The 20101-nt window shown below is 43.0% G+C and overlaps 1 protein-coding gene across 20 annotated transcripts in view; it reads left to right on the top strand.

The window, feature by feature from the left end:
• Positions 1 to 20101, top strand: part of SUSD1 (sushi domain containing 1) — a 113223-nt gene that overhangs the window by 26231 nt on the left and 66891 nt on the right. For all 20 annotated transcript variants that reach the window (XR_012159126.1, XR_012159127.1, XR_012159128.1 and 17 more), the window contains 5 exons: positions 1837 to 2016; positions 15362 to 15456; positions 16952 to 17138; positions 18190 to 18284; positions 18496 to 18682. Coding sequence is in view for 16 of the 20 variants with exons in the window: in XM_073345628.1 (XP_073201729.1) it covers positions 1837 to 2016; positions 15362 to 15456; positions 16952 to 17138; positions 18190 to 18284; positions 18496 to 18682 (744 nt within the window). In the remaining 4 variants the exon portion in view is untranslated. The remainder of the gene's footprint in view (positions 1 to 1836; positions 2017 to 15361; positions 15457 to 16951; positions 17139 to 18189; positions 18285 to 18495; positions 18683 to 20101) is intronic.

Genomic DNA, 20101 nt, shown 5'->3' with positions numbered 1-20101 from the left:
AGGCAGTTCTAAAAAATGTAAAGCACCAGGCTAACTTGCAGCAAGGTGTCTTGGCCACATTCTTCTTTTACCTTCGTGTTAGTTTCATTTTTCATTTTAAAAAGAAATTGGCAAAACTACCGAGTCTGCCCAATGAATTTATGACCTGCAAAATTTAATTTTAAAAGCCAAGGAATTTTTTTTTAGGATACAGAAGATCAGAAAGAAACCTTTTGAATGGGCCTGATCCTGCCAACTTTACTCCCAGAAGAATAAGGACAGTAGAATCACAACCTGTGTTGTACACTTGTAACTAAAAGCCACAACAGACTTCTAGACCCTTTGTGCCAGCCTGGAGGGATTTTCTCTATCAAAGAATTGCCTCAAAAAGAGATGCTTATAATCAGCATCATCATCTAGATTGAGAGACTACCTTTGTAGTAATATAAAGCAAGATTAACAGATGTTTTAGACTTCAGCTTTTGTATTGAACATCGCACTCTTTTGTGCCATTGGGAAAGACGTGTCACAAAGCATCTCTAAGATTGTGCACCATTATTTACTGTCTGTTGCAGATGATGATGTTCTTCTACCTTATAATGTCAGCATGGTTTCCCTAAAGACTGGAACTGCTACAGCTTCACAGGCCTCCATCCTGCAGAGAGGTACATACTTGCTTAATTTCACACGCTTTGGGTAGTTGCACTGACGTCCGTACGACTACTCACGGTGTGTAAAGTTAATGAGGTGTATACATCTTTGCAGGATCAAGATCTTACCTGTGATCATCCACAGCGAAGGGACCTGAATCTGTAGTCCACCCTCAGGCAAGCTGGCCAGTGGGAGTTTTCAATGGGAGGCAAAAGGGCAGAATTTAACCCTAGTAGTTCCAGAGAATTTAAAATAAAAAAGCCTTTCTCTGGAATGCACAAGGATAATTAGAATAATGGGGAATTTTTAAAGAAACAGCTCTGATAGCATTGGCTGAGCTAGAAAAAAAGAAACAATGCAAAGCTTAAAGATATTTCACTAACGCGTTTTAACACTCATTTGAGGTTACTGATGACTTTCAGAGGAAATGAAATGTCTGTTTCAGTAATGATGCCTTTCAGATGAATATGATCTTAAGGTTCCATGTAATTAATAATTCCCATTAAAATGAGGAAAAATCCATGCACAGCTACAAAATTTCTGTTATTTCTTTCCATTTTCAATTGCCTTAAGGGGAAGTGGACTTCATGGAATGAATAACCTAATTAGAACTGAGAGGGAGGTTAAGAAATACCCTTTGAGACTGTGCTCTTTGATAAATAACCACTTTCCCCCATTTTTCTTGTTGCAATTGCAGTGACGCTCCCTTTATTTGCATTGTCAGTCTGTTGAAATCCCTATTACCAAATTTTTTTAAATTGAATGAGAGAGGTAATTAAATACAAAAACTCTGTTAAAATAATTATAACTGACATTATTGGGAGCCATTGGTGCTGAGCATCTCTCAGGATTAGGCCAGAGCGATAAGCTTCTGCCGATAGCTGGCTTTACATTGACTCTAAAGGTGTGATCCTTTGGCCCGTCTCCTTTTTCACTGGGTGTAGTCATCCCATTCTGGTCCTTCTATCTACATGCACAAATCCACTGACAGAGAGCAGATGACAAATCAGCCATTTGCATGTGCATTATGTCACGCTACATATGCAAATATAGGCATACAGTTGCGCTTATGTCTCCTTTTTGAAAAGAGCATCACCCTTAATTAAATGTAAATTTGTCACAAGTTAGTGTAGAGTGACTTATTTGAAAATGGGTTCTTTCCCAAGGAATATGAATATGTTAACTTCCTGTTGTTTTTCATTGCAGAAGTAGACTGTGGCATTCCTCCACCAATACAACATGCTGAGCTAATGTCGAATCCCAGTTCGAGTCCTGGGAGTGTTGTGCAGTATTCATGTCAGAAGGGATTTGAATATGCTGGTGGAAACAATATTTCAGTTTGCACAGAAGAAGGTGTTTGGGTAAAAAGCACTTTAACGTGCACAGGTAGAGTGTGAGCTACTCTAAGAACCAAAACTTTATTTTTATTTAGTAGCAGAATAAGGAGAAGAAAGTATCAAACCTGAGCTTTATTCTGTGAAAATCTCTCTTCCGCCCTTCATCAGATCTAAATTATTGTTTGTGGGCCCAGAATATGACACACAGTAGTTTGGAAAGACTTAGAAAGGTTTATTTTTAATAAGGTGGAAAAGAGTGAAATAACACCCTCACCAATCTGTTTCCTTCTTGTTGAGAGGGTTCCACAGATTCTTTTGTTGCACTCTAGCTGCTATAAGGTAGGACAGAAAGTGTATTGATCCATACTTGCATATCTCAGATGCATTACTTTAAACCATACAAGAAAATGGTACAGTATAATAATGCATGTCATGTAGTGTTATTAACACTATGAAATGTATAAGCCCCTTTGTTTTCAGTTTAAACAGTTTTTACCAAAAAATTCCCGGGTTTTACAAAAAATATTATTGCTTTTTCTGATTTTCACTCTATTTTGGTATCATTCAAATATATAAAAATATAACTTGTTTTATTAGGAAAATACAATATGTTACATGAGATACATGTATGACAGTAATACATTAGTCTGTGTATACGCAAAGCTGCCTTTGAAGTAAGGCTGTGTATTAGTCTAGAAGATTAGACACAATAAACAAACAGGTCCGCACACAAGCACTGAAGTGCGTGTGCATCTGAACGTACTGATGAATCTCACCCCCACCACATACACATTTCAAGCTGTTAGCAGATAATGATTTAAAGATTTGACACACTCAAATACAAAGAAAATGAAAATCTGCGTCAGAATACATTTCAGAACACGAGGAAGTATTCGAAAGTTTTAAAAAAACATAAACAGGAGAAAAGGATGAAGTTGACGGTATGCGCTGCAAATGGTGTGGCCCAATTATTAAATGTAAATATTTATAGGCTAATAGTTCTAAGTCTCCAACAGTAAACTGTTTGTTTAAATGAAAAGTATTATTTGGAGATTAAAGATCTATTGTTTTCTTAAACTCAGAGGTGGCGTTGTGTTTTGAGTTCGGTTTTAGTTCCGCAGCAAACCACATTGATGAACGGAATTCAGAGCATTAATTTACTGGATGCTTTTTTCTCCTATCTTTCTGTCCACCAAAATAAACCCCAATATTTAGCCAGAAAAATTATTAATAGTGTTTTGCACTGTTTTTGTTGTTGTGGTAATAAACACTGATACATTCCCGGGAAAAATTACATCAAATAAAAACTGAAAACAAAGGGCCCTAAAAATGTATCTTTTGTGAAGGGTGGGGAAAGGACCCATTGGATATTTTAAACTAAAACTTAAAATGCTTTGTTTTTCTCTTTCATTGATTGATGACCAATATTTAAAAAGTAAAAGAGCAAGAAGGAACAGAGTAGAAAGCATTTTCATTCACAGTGTGTATGTGTGTTAGAAATGTACCACCATGTTTAAGTCACCCAGCATACTTTGTTTCCAGTCTCCTTGGACATCCTCTCCGGATGCACAGTCACCCTCTTCTTTGCATGGCTCCGACTTTCAGCTGGGCTTCACAGTGCTGCTTTCACCTTTTGCTTTTTTGGACAATCAAAAATGGGATATTTTTAACCCGCTGAATTTGTTACAAGCAGCCGAAGTTAAACGTCGTCCCAGTTTGCAAGCGAAGTGAGAATGGAACTGCTCCGTTACTCCTTTTTAAAATTAGTATTTGTTTCCAATCTCTGTAAAAGGGTTTGTGGAGGGGTGTGTGTGCACACGCATTTTGTGGAGAGGAGAGGGTGTGTGTGCGTGTGTTGTGAAGAGGTGTCCCTTCTGTTCCTATTGTTCTTTTCCAGACTTGGGGAAGAATTGGGAGGGAGTGGTTGGAGGGAGGGGGGTCCTGCCCCCCTGCCCATGCACCCAGTGACTTACCATCAGCTGCTGAGTTCACTCATGATTAAGGCCCTGCCGAATTCACAGTCTATTTTGGTCAATTTCACGGTCATAAGATTTTAAAAATCATAAATTTCATGATTTCAGCTATTTAAATCTAAAATTTCACGGTGTTGTAATTGTGGGGCTCCTGACCCAAAAAGGAGGTTATTGTAGGGATGGGGGTTGAGGTACTGCTACTCTTACTTCAGTGCTGCTGCCTTCAGAGCTGGGCAACTGGAGAGCGGCGGCTGCTGCCGGGATCCCAGCTCTGAAGGCAGAGCTGTCACCAGCAGCAGCGCAGAAGTAAGGGTGACATGTTATAGTGTTGACACCCTCACTTCTGTGCTGCTGCTGGCGGGGTGCTGCCTTCAGAGCTGGGTGCCCAGCCAACAGCTGCTGCACTCCGTCAGCCCAGCTCTGAAGGCAGCACAGAAGTAAGGGTGGCAATACTGTGACCACCCCCCCCCCAAAATAACCTTGTGACCCTCCTGCAACTCCCTTTTGGGTCAGGACCTCCAGTCTGAGAAATGCTGGTGTGCCCCATGAAATCTGTATAATATAGGGTAAAAAGCACAAAAAAGACCAGATTTCACAGTCCCTGATACATTTTTCATGGCCGTGAATTGGGTAGGGTCCTACTCATGATCTTGTTCTCAGAATCCCCCCTCCTGCCATTCTGTTTCATACCACTCCTTCGTTCCCTCCTGCTACCCCGGTCCCAGCCCCAGAGACTTTCCATTACATTGCTTCCTGTCACTTGCTCACCAGAGACCTGGTATGCTACCATATCCTTTCTGCAACCCTGGTCACAATACCAAGACACGCCCCCATAACGCCTTCTGGTCTGGCCGTCTCCCTTCACCCTGGTCCCAGAGAACTCCTGCATCTCTCTCTCCTAGATAGCTGTTATGAATATCCAGAGACCATATTTGGCATCTGCTGGTACCAGTGTTCCCTCTAATTTTTTACATGCATGTGTATTTTGTTTATGTGCACCAATATGGAGGTGAGGGGATTGGAGTGTAGGAGGGGGCTCAGGGCTGGGACAGAGGGTTGGGGTGCAAGGGGGGGGTGATGGTTCTGGCTGGGGGTGAAGGCTCTGGGGTGGGACCGGTGATGACGGGTTTGGGGTGTGGGAGGGGGCTCAGGGTTTGGGAAGAGGGTTAAAGTGTGTGGGGGTGAGTGGTCCAGCTGGGGGTGGGGGCTCTGGGGTGGGGTTGGGGATGAGGGGTTTGGGCTCAAACAGAGGTGCAGGCTGCCCCAGCATTGCTGTGGGGAGAGTGGATTCCCTCCAGCTCTCTCTCGCCGCAGCAGCTTGGGGGAGGGCCGCCTCTCCACAGCCGCGGCAGGGCTGGGCTGTGCCGGGCCGAGGGAAGGGTGCCTCTGCCTGGCTGTGGCAGTTTGGGCTGGGCTGGGCCAGGGGAGGGACGCCTCTCCCTGTCTGTGTGGCCCTTGATAGTGTGCTTTGCGGCGGTGCAGCTTAGGGGGGACTTAGACTGGTACTGATCATTACTATTTGATATTTGTATAAATCCAAAAATTATGGATTCCTCCCATCTTAATCAATTTACTTGTCTTTATCCAGAGAAAACAAAATCTAAGTGAAGTGTCCACTAAAAATAAGATCTTATCAGAATTTTAATAATAACGATGATTGATAGTTAGCCCTTACATAGGTGCTTTTCATCAGTACGTCTCAAAACGCTAGACATTTCATTTGACAACGATTAATATTATATTACTTAGAAATTCATAAATTAAACAGTTGTATATAAAATGAGAAGTAATTGGTTGGCAGTAAAGCAAGCAACCTCTGAGACAGAATCTATGAAAATCTATGAATCCTTGGCTGCACTGTTACATTCATTGTTCTTGTACAGGGGAAAGTGTGCGTGTGGGCTCCCAGAGCAGTGCATAAAAAAGCTGAGGTCCTGCTACTAGGAAGTAAATCTGACTAGTAACACAGAGGAGAAAATCGCCATATGCAAAGCGCTGCGGAGCGCAGACAGTGAACTGAAAAACTAGAGGAAATACAGTTTGTTCTTTGCTCTTGTGATTTTTAGAGCTCTAGGATGTTGATGGTAATAATAGTGATGTGAGTTTTGAGCTGACTGTCCTTTTAATGGTCTCTTTTAAGGTGCACCTCAGATTGTTTCACTGCAACTTTGTGACAAAACTTTTCAAAATAGTGGCATAGTCTCGTAGGACAGTAAGCAGGGCACAGGCCCTTTGCGTCTGGAATGTTGAAAGAAAGGATGGCCCAGTGGTTAGGGTGTTAGCCTGGAACTTTAGAGACCTGAGGTCAGTTCCTTGCTTGGCCAGAGACTCCCTTTGTGATCTTGGACATATTACTTAGCCTCTCTGTGCCTCAGTTTCCAATCTATAAAATGGGATCATAGCACTTCCTTACCTTACGGGGAAGCAGTGATGATGAATACACTAAAGCTTATGAGAAGCTCAGATATTACAGGAATGGGAGTAAAACAGATACACGAGAGATAAATATATATTGGTATATCACCCATAGACTCCTGCCTCAGGACTGTTGTGCAAGGCACTGCACAAACACAGAGATGAAATTGGGCCTTGCCACAGAGAACTTGCAATCTAAGCCAACATACAAAGGGAGGAGTAGAAGGGCATATTTCTCAGAATATAGGGATTATTATGAACAAATATATTTTTTCTTTTTTAAAATGTTTTATTACATAAATAAATATGAGCTGCAACCAAATGCCACATAATAATGCCATTTCTTGTAGGCATTGAAACAAAAATTTGTTTTGAAGGATTTGCAGGAGAGAGGGTAGTTGTCTGATGGATCCTTTCAGGGAAAAATATTTCATGCTATCTGTATTGTACGTAGGATAAAACACTGTGCCGGAAGGGAACAGACACATTGCCACGGGGAAAAAACACTCGTATCCACGTAGAGGGCAGAAAGCATGATCAGATTTGAGGAAGTTTAGAAAAGTTACAAAGTAAGAAAAGGGAAAAGGATATAAAAGGAAAAGATTCATATAAAAATCAATCCTAGACATAATTCCTTCTAGTCTATTCAGTGGCAAAAAAGGGGGAGAAAGGGAAAAACAAATGTTTGAAATTTCAAAAATGTTTTAGTTTTTGAAAACTAAAACAAAAATTTCAAAGTGAACAGAAATTTTTGTTTTGTTATGAAATTTCACAATGTGAAGTTGAAACATGTTGACAAAAATCACATTTCCCTGTGAACATTTTTACTAAACCCTCTTTTTTAATGGGAAAACTTTAACCGGCGTTATCAATAGTGAGAATTCAAACAGACAGACAAAGCATTTCATTTGTACGGGTTGTTTCTTAAATAAAAACCTTTGTCCCTGCCAGAGCAAGGGGCTGCTATGATTTGACAAAAGCGCGTTGTCCTGTTGGTGTGGCCATGCCTGTGTATCACCTATGAGTCATCCATTTTGGAATCTGTCAAACATAATCAGCATTTTACCTTGGATTTTCCCTTCCAACAGAGACAGCTTCACTAACTGTGTCACTTCCCGCAATAGGACACCATCAGAATCTTCTTTGATCCCTGAACCAGGCTTTCCTTCCCTCACAGTTTCCTCCTGTGTACCCACTTTTGATGGCCTCACATGCTCCCTGGTAGCCAGGCAAAGTCTTTGGTCCTAGCTGTAAGCCTACACCCTCTTAAACTGCAGGTAGGTGTTCTCTCCCCCGGCCTCCCTGCTGCACCCTAACAGCCCAGCTACTCTCACCATTCTCACCTGCGGGTTTGCCTGACTGCTGGAATCCTTAAATATCTGCTATGTCTATTCCTGGTCACAGGGTGAGTTACATTTTAAAGACTGAGTAAAATATCACTAATTGTATGTTTGCCTCTATCATTATAGCAAAGGGCTGGTGTGTAAATGTGGTCTATTTTCATGACAATTTCGCAAGGCTGTTGTCAGCGGTTTCTAACCCACAACGAAGGGGTTAGTTTTCCATATTCCTATTCAGATGCTTCTGTGAGCCTCTTGCTGCACACCTAATTTTTAGTCCCAGCTGTGTGTAAATAATTCATCCTCATCAGTACGGAATCTAATTAGAAAAGGTGTCGCTCAGACCTGAGGGCACTGATTCAACACCCCCAGCTTTCTGGGAGTCCGACCCCCGTCAAACACTTAGAATAATAATAGTGAGAGATTAAAAGGATCTGATTGGTCCAAGTTCTCATAAAGGGCTAATGTGAAACATTAAATCCAGACAGTTGATAATCTGATAACTTCTTTAGTGGCCTGGAAAATCACAGGTGGAATCTGCGTTTATAGGAGCCATTGTTTCTTAGATCAAAGAGATAGGATCCAGCTATAACAAAAAACAAAACAGTCTTATCTTTTTGTTCAGCAGGCTACTTTAGCTTTTTATGTTTGAAACCAAGTTAATAATTACAGAATTTCTGATTGCAGATATCAATTCTTAATTCAGAAATCTCTTTCAGGTCGGGGGAGGCCAGGCATGGTAGGCCCACCTAATCCACCTAATCCAGCCCACCTAATCCAGTCCATTCTGACGCCATTACTTTTTGTATAATTAATATATCTTTCCATTGTGAACATGATCACAATTGCATCTCCTACTCCTGTTTTTGGTCACTTTGCTCCAACCTATGAATTACTTTGCCCCTGTTGTATCCTGGTAACGTTTTTAGACTGAAGGAAGTAGTAAATCATTAGCTCTCCCTCTGTTTCTTCCTACATGACTGCCTATAACTTTGCAATTTGTCTGTGAGCTATCTGCACATTTAGTTTGTGGAGGGAGAAGTTAAGCTGAATTGTGGAAGTCCCCTTGCAGCTTCATAGTTAGGGTTCTGTTGAAACTTTATAAGCAATAATTAATTAAACATGAAAATGCTCATAAACACTTCCCATAATATACTATAAAAAGTTATGGAGAATATATAGGCTGTATCCTTGTCAAATAAATACTGTCCATAAACACCGCCCACTCCATAAAAGAGGAGAGAACTATGGAGAAGAAAGTGTCTAGGTTCTATGGTAATAGGTGCATTAGAAAAGCTTGGATAGATGCTATCACTGAAACACTGTTTTCTGTAATTCTGATTATCTTTCCTGAACGTGTGTTCTACAAGGTAGTAGCAGATAGCATCTGTTGTGTATCATTTGCATACGTTGCTGCAATGAAAAAAGCAAAAGAGAAGAAAAGGAGAAGAAAGTATTTGTTTTTCCTCTCTGTCCTAAATCCTGTGAATGTGTGGAAGTGGCTGAGGGAAAGCTGTCTTTATGCGTGAATTGAGTGTATGGATGTTCTTTTAGCTATTTTTTAGAAGGGAATGTAATGGAAGTGGAGTTTGTTTTGTGCAGGTGTTTCTGTCTGCAATGGGCTACAGAATCTTTTACCGCTAAGCCACAGATTCTGATCTGGCTCAGGTCAGTCATGGCCCTAAGTCGCTACCATCTGAGGGCTGGTTGGTGACACATATGAAAGGAGCTGGTGGTCTTAGGTATGTTCCTGGTAGACTGTTCTCTGCATCACAAAACCATCAGTCACTATGAATGGCACCAGTTGGCAGTGTCATTGATGGTCTTAGCAGGCAGAGAACTCAAGGATTGCATTGATCAGGGAAACTGAACTACCCTCAGCTATAAAAGTGGTCCCCTTAGAGCAGTGGTTCTCAAACTTCATTGCACCATGACCCCCTTCTGACAACAAAAATTACTACACAACTCCAGGAGGGGGGGCTGAAGACTGAGCCCCCCTGAGCCCTGCCACCCCAGGCTGTGGGGCCAGAGCAATGGGTGGTACGGTTTGGGCATGGGCTTCAGACTTGCTGGGGCCCAGAGCTAACACCAGCCCTGGTGGGGTTGCAACCCACTTTGGGGTCCCGACCCACAGTTTGAGAACCCCTGTTTTAGAGCATGGCAGCTGAGGTGGTTACACTGGCACTATACTTGCCCTGTAGGTGCGGGCAGTGTTTGAGTTGAAAGTAGGCGAGTGGAGAGAATGCTGATGTGCCCAGACAATGTGGACGTTTATCTGTCTGAAGACTCAGCCTTTCCACTGCGTTCAGGGGTGCTGGAACAGTTCGTATAGTGGGGGTGCTGAGAGCCATTGAACCAAATTGTAAACCCTGTGTATGATGGAAACCACTTCAAGCCAGAGGATGCGGCCATGGGTGGCAGGTATAATAGTCCAGAGGAGGCTCAGCGGGGTTTGGGTCCAGTTGTGGGGTTTGGCGGCGAAGTTTTTGCTTTATTATGCCCCATGCAAGTTCCGGGGTGGCTGAGTAGCACATGCCGCCTCCTCAGCCACCCCAGAACCTGCCTGGGGCATATCAAAACGTCTTCTACAGATGCTTTTCCCCTGGGCAGTGGGTGGGTTGGGTCCAGGGAGGGGAGGCATGCCAAGACTGCAGCCAGCCCCGGGCTTCTCCGGACAGGGGCGGCTCGGGCTTCGGCTGGTCCAGCCTGGGGCTCCTCTGGGCGGCGGGGGCAGGAGGCTTGGGGTCTGGCCGTGGGAGGGGAGGCAGGGGGTCTCGTGGCTCCAGCCATGAGGAGGGCATGGGTGAAAGGGGCGGAGCTGGAAGCTCCACCCACCACCCATGGGTGTGGCAGCACTCCTAGTTCCAGCACCTATGCCTGGGTTGACCATATTCGGTATGAAAGTTCCTCCCTGTGCGCTGGTTTAAAGTGAGCTCTCTGCTTTCTGCCAGAGAATTTAATAAGTGCTGGAAAATGAATAGATAAGATCCTAGCCTTAGAGTCATTTCCTTCTTTGTTTCTCTTGTTCTCACCCCATTTTTTTTCTTCTAGCTCCCAATTTCATCTTCAGGTCATTTTTCTCTTTCCTTTTGTTTTTCTCCCTCTTATCTCTTCCCACCAGCTCCCTTCCCTGACTTTTACCAGCCTTTGTGACACTTCCCCTCTTTTCCCTCTTCCTGCATTCTCTCATGACCGCTGACTCCTCCAGCACTTCCCTCCATGCCCTTGCCCTGGTCCCCATCCCTTTACCTCCTGTTTTCCGAAATCTTCCACTTGAGGTGGATGTTGGGCTGGATGCAGTAGAGATTAAGAGGTTTACAGTACCAGCTTTGCTTTTGAACTTGAATTTTATGGAACAACAGTGTCATCCGGTGGCCTTCTACATTAAGGACAAGTTCAAGTTCCTTTTCTTAAACTAAAGGAAATAATTCCTTTCAACTTCTCCTATTTCATATGGGAGTCTTGAGTTGAAGTGGATATTAAGCATGTTCAGTCCTTACTTACATGCTACAGCCAGCTATGTTTATTAATCACAGTACATACCTAGTGTACATTAGACAAGAGAGTAGATGCCTTCGTATCGCATGGTACTGGATAGTATATTTCTTACACTGATTAAACATCAGTTCTTGTATAGTTGCACAGAAACAAGATGGCCATTAAGAGAGCACCTGCAGTATACAAGAGAAAGAGATGAAAAATACTGTCTTTTGAAAGCATATACAATTTGGTTATTTATTGCTGAATTAGAATAGGGGTTGGATTTTCTATGGCTTGTTATGATCTTTTGGATAAAATTATACTTGAATACAGCTACATAAAAAGGTTTCCTGCCTAATGTTTGGTTAGTTTTTCAGAGAATTTCAGTCACCTTATCTAAAAAAGACATCACAAATAGAAAACGCTCAATAAAGGGAAATGACCGTGGCTAATGGGTTGGGTGTTTTCAGAGCAGACAAAAGCAGTAACTTCTATACAAGGAGAGATTTTAAAAGAAGGGATTATTTAATCTGAAAAGAAGAAATGGATGAGGAGATTTAGTAGAGGAATATAAAAATAACAAATTGGTATAATAAAGGCTATTCAGACACTTGTGTTTAAGCTCTTGCATAAGAGAGAAACAAGGGGATGTACAAAATTATAAAAGAATGTATTGAGGGGACTGCACGGCTCAGGGAACTACTTCGTCAAAACAAAAACCAGGTATGGACTTAGGATCTCAGTACCCATCTATCTGAACCTCTAAATCTGGGGCTAGGAGTTGGGCAACGGACGTTCAGATAAGTGGGTCCAATTCTGGACCATCTGTAGTAATGGGATGCAGAACCTTTCAGCTCTAAATCACTGGTTTGAGCCTGGCTGAGGTTGGTAGTGACCAAGATTTGCTGCTTGGATTGATATCCTCCTTGCAATGCATGGAATGACAAATTTGTCTCCAATTTAGCAAAGAGGCCAAAGCTTGAATAGGCATGGAGACTAAATTGCTGTTCCATCTTAGCCCTGGTCTACACTACGGGGTTAGGTCAAATTTAGCCACGTTAGGTAGATTTAAAAATGACTGCGTCCACGCAACCAACCCCATTCTGTCGACTTAAAGGGCTCTTAAAATTGACTTCTGTACTCCTGCCCGACGAGCGGAATAGCAGTAAAATTGACCTTGCTGGGTCGAATTTGGGGTAGTGCGGACGCAAATCGACGGTATTGGCCTCCGGAAGCTATCCCAGACTGCTCCATTGTGACTGCTCTGGACAGCACTTTGAACTCCGATGCACTAGCCAGATACACAGGAAAAGCCCCGGGAACTTTCGTATTTAATTTCCTGTTTGGTCAGCGTGGCAAACTCAGCAGCACAGGTGGACCATGCAGTCCCCCCAGAATCGTAGCGCGTAGAATGTTTCTGCGCTCCCCCTATCATCTCCGTCCCTGAGGTTATCGCAGATTAGAAGGCGAAAAAAATGCACTCGCGATGACATGTTTTCTGAGCTCATGCAGTCCTCTCACACTGATATGGCACAGCTTAATGCATGGAGGCATTCAGTGGCAGAGGCCAGGAAATAATTAAGTGAGCACGAAGAACAGAGGCAGGACGTGATGCTGAGGCTAATGGGTAGCAAATGGACATGATGAAGTGTCTGTTGGAGCAAATGGACATGATGAAGGGTCTGTTGGAGCTGCAGGAAAGCCAACAAGAGCACAGACCCCTGTATAACTGCCAACCCTCCTCCCCATGTTCCATAGCCTCCTCACCCAGATGCCCAAGAACGCGGCGGGGGGGAGGCTCCGGGCACCCAGCCACTCCACTCCAGAGGATGGCCCCAAGCAACAGAAGGCTGTCACTCGAACAGTTTGATTTTTAGTGTGGCTTCAATAAGCAATGTGGCCTTGTCCTTCCCTCCTCCCCCACCCCACCGGGGCTACCTTGTCAGTTATCTCATTTTTTTTAATTAATAAAGAAAGAATGCATGGGTTCAAAACAATAGTTACTTTATTTCGAAGGGGGGAGGGTGGTTGACTTACAGGGAATTAAAATCAACAAAGGGGGTGGGTTTGCATCAAGGAGAAATACAAACAACTGTCGCACCGAAGCCTGGCCAGTCATGAAACTGGTTTTCAAAGTCTCTCTGATGCGCAGCGCGCCTTGCTGTGGTCTTCTAATTGCCCTGGTGTCTGGCTGCTCAAAATCGGATGCCAGGCAATTTGCCTCAACCTCCCACCCCACCATAAACGTTTTCCCCCTTACTCTCACAGATATTATGGAGCACACAGCAAGCAGCAATAACAATGGGAATGTTGGTTGCACTGAGGTCTGACTAACAGCGCCAGCGCGCTTTTAAATGTCCAAATGCACATTCTACCACCATTCTGCACTTGCTCAGCCTATAGTTGTACTGCTCCTTACTAAAGTCCAGGCTTCATGAGCCATGGGAGCAAGGGGTAGGCGCGATCGCGCGGTGCTGCTGGCTGGGAGAGCAGCCTGAGGCAGAAGCCTCTAGCTCACAGGAGAGCAGAGTTGCAGCAGAAGCAGTGGAGCCGTATACCATGCCCTGGAAGTTGCTAGGAGCTGGGCAGAGAAGATGGCCAAGCTACATGTCCGACGAGGATGGCTATCAGTCCTATTGCACTGTCTGCTGCAACAGCAGTGGTGACGGTGAGCTGAGCGGGCTCCATGCTTGCCATGGTATGGCGTCTGCATGGGTAACCCATGAAAAAAGGCACGAAAAGATTGTTTGCCGTTGCTTTCATGGAGGGAGGGGTGACTGATGACATGTACCCAAAACCATCCGTGACAAGGTTTTTTCCCCATCAGGCATTGGGAGCTTAACTCAGAATTCCAATGGGCAGCGGAGACTGCGGGAACTGTGGGATAGCTACCCACAGTGCACCGCTCCGTAAGTCGATGCTAGCCACAGTAGTGAGGATGCATGCCACCGACTTAATGCTCTTAGTGTGGACATACGCAATCAACTGTATAAAATCAAATTCTAAAAATCGACTTCTATAAAATTGACCTAATTTTGTAGTGTAGACATACCCTTAGTTATAGAGTTATTGGGGGGAAGAGTATACTGGTGGGGAAACTTGCATTACTGCTGCTCATGCTGTCCTATGCTCAGGCCAGTCTGTGGCTTAAAGAGAGGACTACTATTTCCTGGGCTGTCATCCCAGCATCTTTAAAATACAGGGAATTTCATTTTTTTAAATAGAATAATTAATTATTCTTTGTGAAATGGCAGCAAACAATTAAAAGGAAACACTTTACTACACGGTGAATAACTAACCTGTGGAACTCAATGCTGGATGATCTAAGCGAAGTGTGGCTCAATGATAACATAACATAAGAATGACCATACTGGGTCAGACCAGTGGTGTGTCTAGCTCAGTATCCTGTCTTCCGACAAAAAGAAAAGGAGGACTTGTGGCACCTTAGAGACTAACAGATTTATTTGTTAGTCTCTAAGGTGCCACAAGTCCTCCTTTTCTTTTTGTGGATACAGACTAACACGGCTGCTACTCTGAAACCTGTCTTCCGACAGTGGCTGATTCCAGATGTTTCAGAGGGAATGAACAAAAGAGGGCAATTTGAGTGATCCAGTCCCCGTAATCCAGTCCCAGCATCTGGCAGTCAGAGGCTTAGGGACATTCAGTGCATGGGGTTGTTTTCCTGACTGTCTTGACTAATAGCCATTGATGGACCTAGCCTCCATGAACTTTTTGTTTTTTTAAACCCAGTTCTAGTTTTGGCCTTCACAGCATCCCCATGCAAAGATCTAATCTGAATTTAAGGGAGGAAAAAGGTCCCATCCTAAACTCTCAGTTTCAGGGCTATGCATCACTAGGGATGGGAGAACATATTACCCCTAAATACATGTCTTGCTTAATGTGAATTGCATTAATGGTTCTTTTTATACCTTGGTTCTCTATGTAGATTATTATAGACTGATTTCACTTATCTTTTTCTAACCTGCCTTTTTTCCCTGTGATGATGAGATTTTCTTTACCCAAATGCTTGTATTTCTGAGCTAGTTTCCCATGTCCTCAGTACACACCACTGGTAATTAATGTGGTGAGGTTCCAAATGTAGTGTATATTAACTTTGGTTATTTGTTATTTCTGTATCTTTTCAGTTTATCTAGCATGACTTTCATTTTCCCTCTTCCCCCTACAGTGAAGGCAGCCATTGGGAATGTGTCTATATTTAATAAAACCTGTGTGAAGTGGAGAAGGAGCACTAGAGAAACCAACTTGAAGATGGTGTATTTGGTAAGCAAGACAGGATGATCGGGGTTTCTCCATTACAGGACTATCCCTTGGTACATTGGCAGTTTGGCTGAAAATGGTATTTTCCACACTGCATTCTGTTGACTTCCTCCCACGTAGTCCCCAGTTTGCGCTATTTCCTCCTTCCAAAAAGTGTCCTTTTTGTGCTCATTTGAGTGCAGTGATGAAAGGAGATCAGATGGGCGGAAACTCCACAGGCAGAGAATGAGTGGCTCCAGTGTTAGAGGGCCCCTTGAAAGTGTGGCCTTCAAAGTCCGTAATTATTTGATGGGAGTTCTGGCAGTAATTATTTGGTGAAGTTACTGAAACGTTTGCAGCAGGAGGACTCCTGTGAAGCAGAAGCCAATGAATTAATATGGCAACAAACATACTGTAATGGACCCCAACATAGGGAGTCATTTTGAGTGCTGCGACACCCGGTCCCTGAGGGGTTTGGTAGTGTTCTGGGTATACCACACACTCAGTGCAAGAGCCATAGGTGCGCCAAGTGCTTCAGGTATTAGGCTTTGGTGGGTTTCAGTAAACACTTGCAGACTTTATTTTTTGCCTTATATGTGCTTTTTATTATTATTATTTTTTGCCATAGATAAACAGTGCAGTTACTCCTGGCTTTAAGATACATTTGTCATTTTTTATTTGTAACACACAACAGGTCCCAGTCAAGCCCCTAAGGGCAGTGCAGTACAGGAGCATCAAGTTGGTGCTCCTCAAGCCTAGTTCAGGAAATCTCCCCCCAGGTCGCCCCTCTGCCAGAGATAATCATGCACTAGCCTGCAGATCCCCCCCAGCCAGAGTTCAGTCCTTTTATCCAGCTCCTGTAATCTTGCTCAGGTCCATCCCCACAGCCCACTCCTGGTTATCCACCATCCACTGCTACCACTGGTGGCCCCCTTACCAGTGATAGGCTGCTTCTGAGATCAGCTGTCAACCCGCCAGTCCCTAAACTGCTTGGCCTTCTCTCCACGGTCAGCTCCAGGCTGTTGCCTCTAGCTCTTGCTCCCAGATGGACTCCGGCTCCCTTTCTCCAGAGTCCTGCTGGCTGAATGTTGCCTTGCGTGTCCACACAGTGTCTGGTAACAGGCCAGCAGGTTCATGTCAGTGTGAAAATGATAGAGAATAGAGCAACAACTTAATGAAAATAGCAGAGAATCTGTTAACAGGGTTGCACAATGGTTAATGCAACAGAATATAAGGAACAAATGGATTAACGTAATAAAAAAGCAATCAATACGCCAAGACGAATGTAGTTGCAAATACAGAATCGAATCCATGAGTAGAGTAGGGGCTTGTTGGTGGAGTAGAGATTTGCATTGTGTAGGGTAAGGTGATAGGATGGTGAGAGATGATAAAATGAGAGAATATGCTGGTGGTTGCATGGCGTTACAGAAAACACACATGCTGACTGCAATACTCTCATTCATAAAATACACAGCAAGTGCTATAGAACTGAAATGTTGGCTTTCTTTTCCTTCAAAAGTTTCACATACAAGGGCGAAGATGGCATCAGGAGGCATTTTTTCATGAAGCAGTGTTTAACTTCACAGCAGAGGAAGAGACTCCAGAGCTGTGTCTAGACCTACAGGCAGGCATGAACTACACTGTGAACATCACTGTAGTGTCTCCTGAGCCCTCAAGACCAGTCACTGTCACAATCAAGACAGTTGGTTAGTGGCATGCTGTTTGATATACCTAGCTGTTAGCGTTAAGGGAAGGCAGCTCAAAGTAAATATGCTCATGTGGCTGATTCATTCTGGCTGTAGTCAAGTGGGTGAGGGATTGCCAATGTGGGGAGTAACGCATTTACTGGATTCAAAGCTCTAGAGGAATCTAGATGACATGGTTGCTGGAGAGAAGGACCATAAAGTATGGTCAGGCCAAGTAGGCCTTGAAAGGAAGGACCATGAGATATGGTCAGGCCAGTTAGTTGCTGGAGGGAAGCTGTGTGGGAGGGACCAAGAGGTATATGGTCAGAACTTCAGTTTTCCACTGTTGGACATCATCCGAGGTGTACAGAAATACATTGTCTGTGGTGTGTTTTATTGCTTAAATGAAACTTGCCGTGTTTTTGTATTGGTAACTGTACATTGAATGCAAATACGAATGCAGAAGATGATACTACTGGAAAATATTTTCTGGTATAAACATATATTTTTAAAAAGATTTTAAAAAACAAGATAAAATGCAATTCATTTAAGGGAAAAAAAATAACTTAGAATAGCAAGGTGTAGTTTGGGTCCAACATTGTTCTCTCTGTGTGTGCTTGGCTCTCCTATTCTTAATAGTGAGACATAAGTGCATAAAACCAGAGCAGAATATCAGAGTTGAAATCCACCATACAGGTCTGAGGGGAACATTTAGAGACTATAGAGGCAACGTGACCCACTGGAGAGAGTGCAGGTCTGGGACCCAGCCCTGCCATTGACCTGCTGTGTGACCTTGTTACTTTGCTGCTTAGAGCTTCACTTTCCCCTCCGGCCCTTCATCTGTCTTGTCTGTTTGGATTGTCATCTCTTCAGTGCAGGAGCGCCCTCGTATAGTGTGTTAGTTAGTACCATGCATAGCACAGAGGAGCTTCTAACTGCTACTGCAAATAATCAATTATAAACAACAAGAACATCAGTTTAGCTTTTAAATGCAATAAGGAGGAATTGTACCTCGGTGTAGGGGCAATGTTTTTTGAGAGCCTATGACTTTTTCTTTTCTTCTGTTCTGTAGAAGAGGAAGGATTCGGCAATGTTTCAGTATTTAATGATACCTGTTTGAAATGGAGGAGACGTTCTGGAAGAATTGGGGTGAAGGAAACCTACCTCGTGAGTGAGACATGTAATTTTTATTAATAGCTGGAAAGAACAATAAGGTTTGGGCTGAAAGATTTTAGTGGAAGTTTTAATAATCCTAAAAAAAAAAAAAAATTGCTGTGAAAAAAGTTAGTAATTTGACGTGATTTTTAAACAGCTGTGTGAAGCTCTGAGTTTTTCTGAGGATCTTATTGAAAGTTTGTTTGGTTTATTTCTGTGATAGTTTCACATACAGGAACAACAGGGATACTTGTTGAAGTCCTCCCATGAAACGATGATTAACTTCACCACAGAGAAAGAGAACCCAGAGGTGTGCCTGCCTCTCCCGCTGGGTGTAAACTACACTCTGACTATCACTGAGGCATCTACCAAGCTTGTGTTACAAATCCCCATAACGCTCCCAGCAACTGGTAAGTGCTGTTCTCCTGAACATTGTCTCATTGTTCCCTTGTACTCTTCCGCCTGTCTGGTATGCATCAGGTGTTTCTTGTCTTTTACTTGAATTGTAAACTCTTCGGGGGCAGAGACTGACTTTAGTTCTGTGTTTGTACAGCACCGATCACAAGGGAGTCCTGGTCCTGGGGCTCCTAGGTGCCATAATCATACAAATAAATTATAATAATAAGAGTAGTAGGTTAAGTTTCTAGAGCAGTGACTGTGTATAATAACAGGCTTACTTGGTTTGAATTCTGACTGTTCCAATGAGAGACATTTGAGGTTTGAAGAAGACATGTAGAGGAGCAAATCTAGGAGACAATCAGTCTTAAATATTCACGTTAAGGGAGTAAGTTCCTCTCTTATTGCTCCTTCTCAAAACCCATCAGAGTTATTGGAAGATGTGCAGGGGCATTAAGAGGATATCTAATTGTCTTGTCTAAATCAGGGATAAATACCGTATGGTCTGTATTCTGGCAAAATGCCCATTGACAGCCGTGAGAGATTTGCTTGACAAAGTACTGGAAGATTTGTTCTTTTTGATTTGCATTTTCTTTGGGGTATAAAACATCTTTTTACATGATATGCAAAATATCCTGTGAATTTACAATGCTGTAGAAGTGTGACTGTTAATAACAACGCGTCACTAAGTATATAGCCTTGTGGGAAGAAAGATAAAAAGGATGCTTTAAAAAACAATCAAGAATGAAAGAATGAATGAACCCAGACCGCAAGCACTGTTTCAAGTCTAGACATCATCCTGTGAACCTTCCTAAAGTGATTTCTTAAAAGTTGTTTTCTTTAAAGTTTCATAGGCCTCTTTTTTCCCTTTTTGCAAATGTTCGTTGGGAATGCACCATTTCCTAATCCAGTTTCCCTTTTTTATTGCCATATAATTTGTGTTAACTGATGCAGTCCTCATATTGTAGAGCTGCTTCATACACCAATTTAAAGATCCATAAACCAGTCAGTCTTGTGAGATCCAAAAATAGTCACTCTGCAGCTTGAGCTCAGAGAGCATCTCTCTGGTGGGTGTCAGTAGTTATAGATCAGACACATTTGTTCTTGCTTTCCAGCTTCTAGAGGACAGTGTTGTTACATGTACACCCACACATTAGTGAAGTGCGTTACCCTGAATATAGAAACACTTGCTCATTCCAGCATAGTATGCAAATGGCATACATACTGCACTAGCCGGAGTGCTCAAGGCAGAACTAGACTTCTTCCCAAAGCCTGTTCATACTGGATTGGCCACCAATATAAGAAGGATCAAGTGTGAATGGAGAATCCTAAAACAAGATGCCATTTAGATGAGCATGGTGTAAATGCCTAGATAGAAGTAGTGTCGTCTTCTTGTGATACGAATAGACTTTCATGTCCTTTTTCAGGACTTT

This window comes from Lepidochelys kempii, chromosome 5 (assembly GCF_965140265.1).
Source record: "Lepidochelys kempii isolate rLepKem1 chromosome 5, rLepKem1.hap2, whole genome shotgun sequence".
NCBI classification, from domain to species: Eukaryota; Metazoa; Chordata; order Testudines; family Cheloniidae; genus Lepidochelys; species Lepidochelys kempii.
Note: the sequence above shows the minus strand (reverse complement) of the source record. Positions and strands in the feature narration are given on the sequence as shown.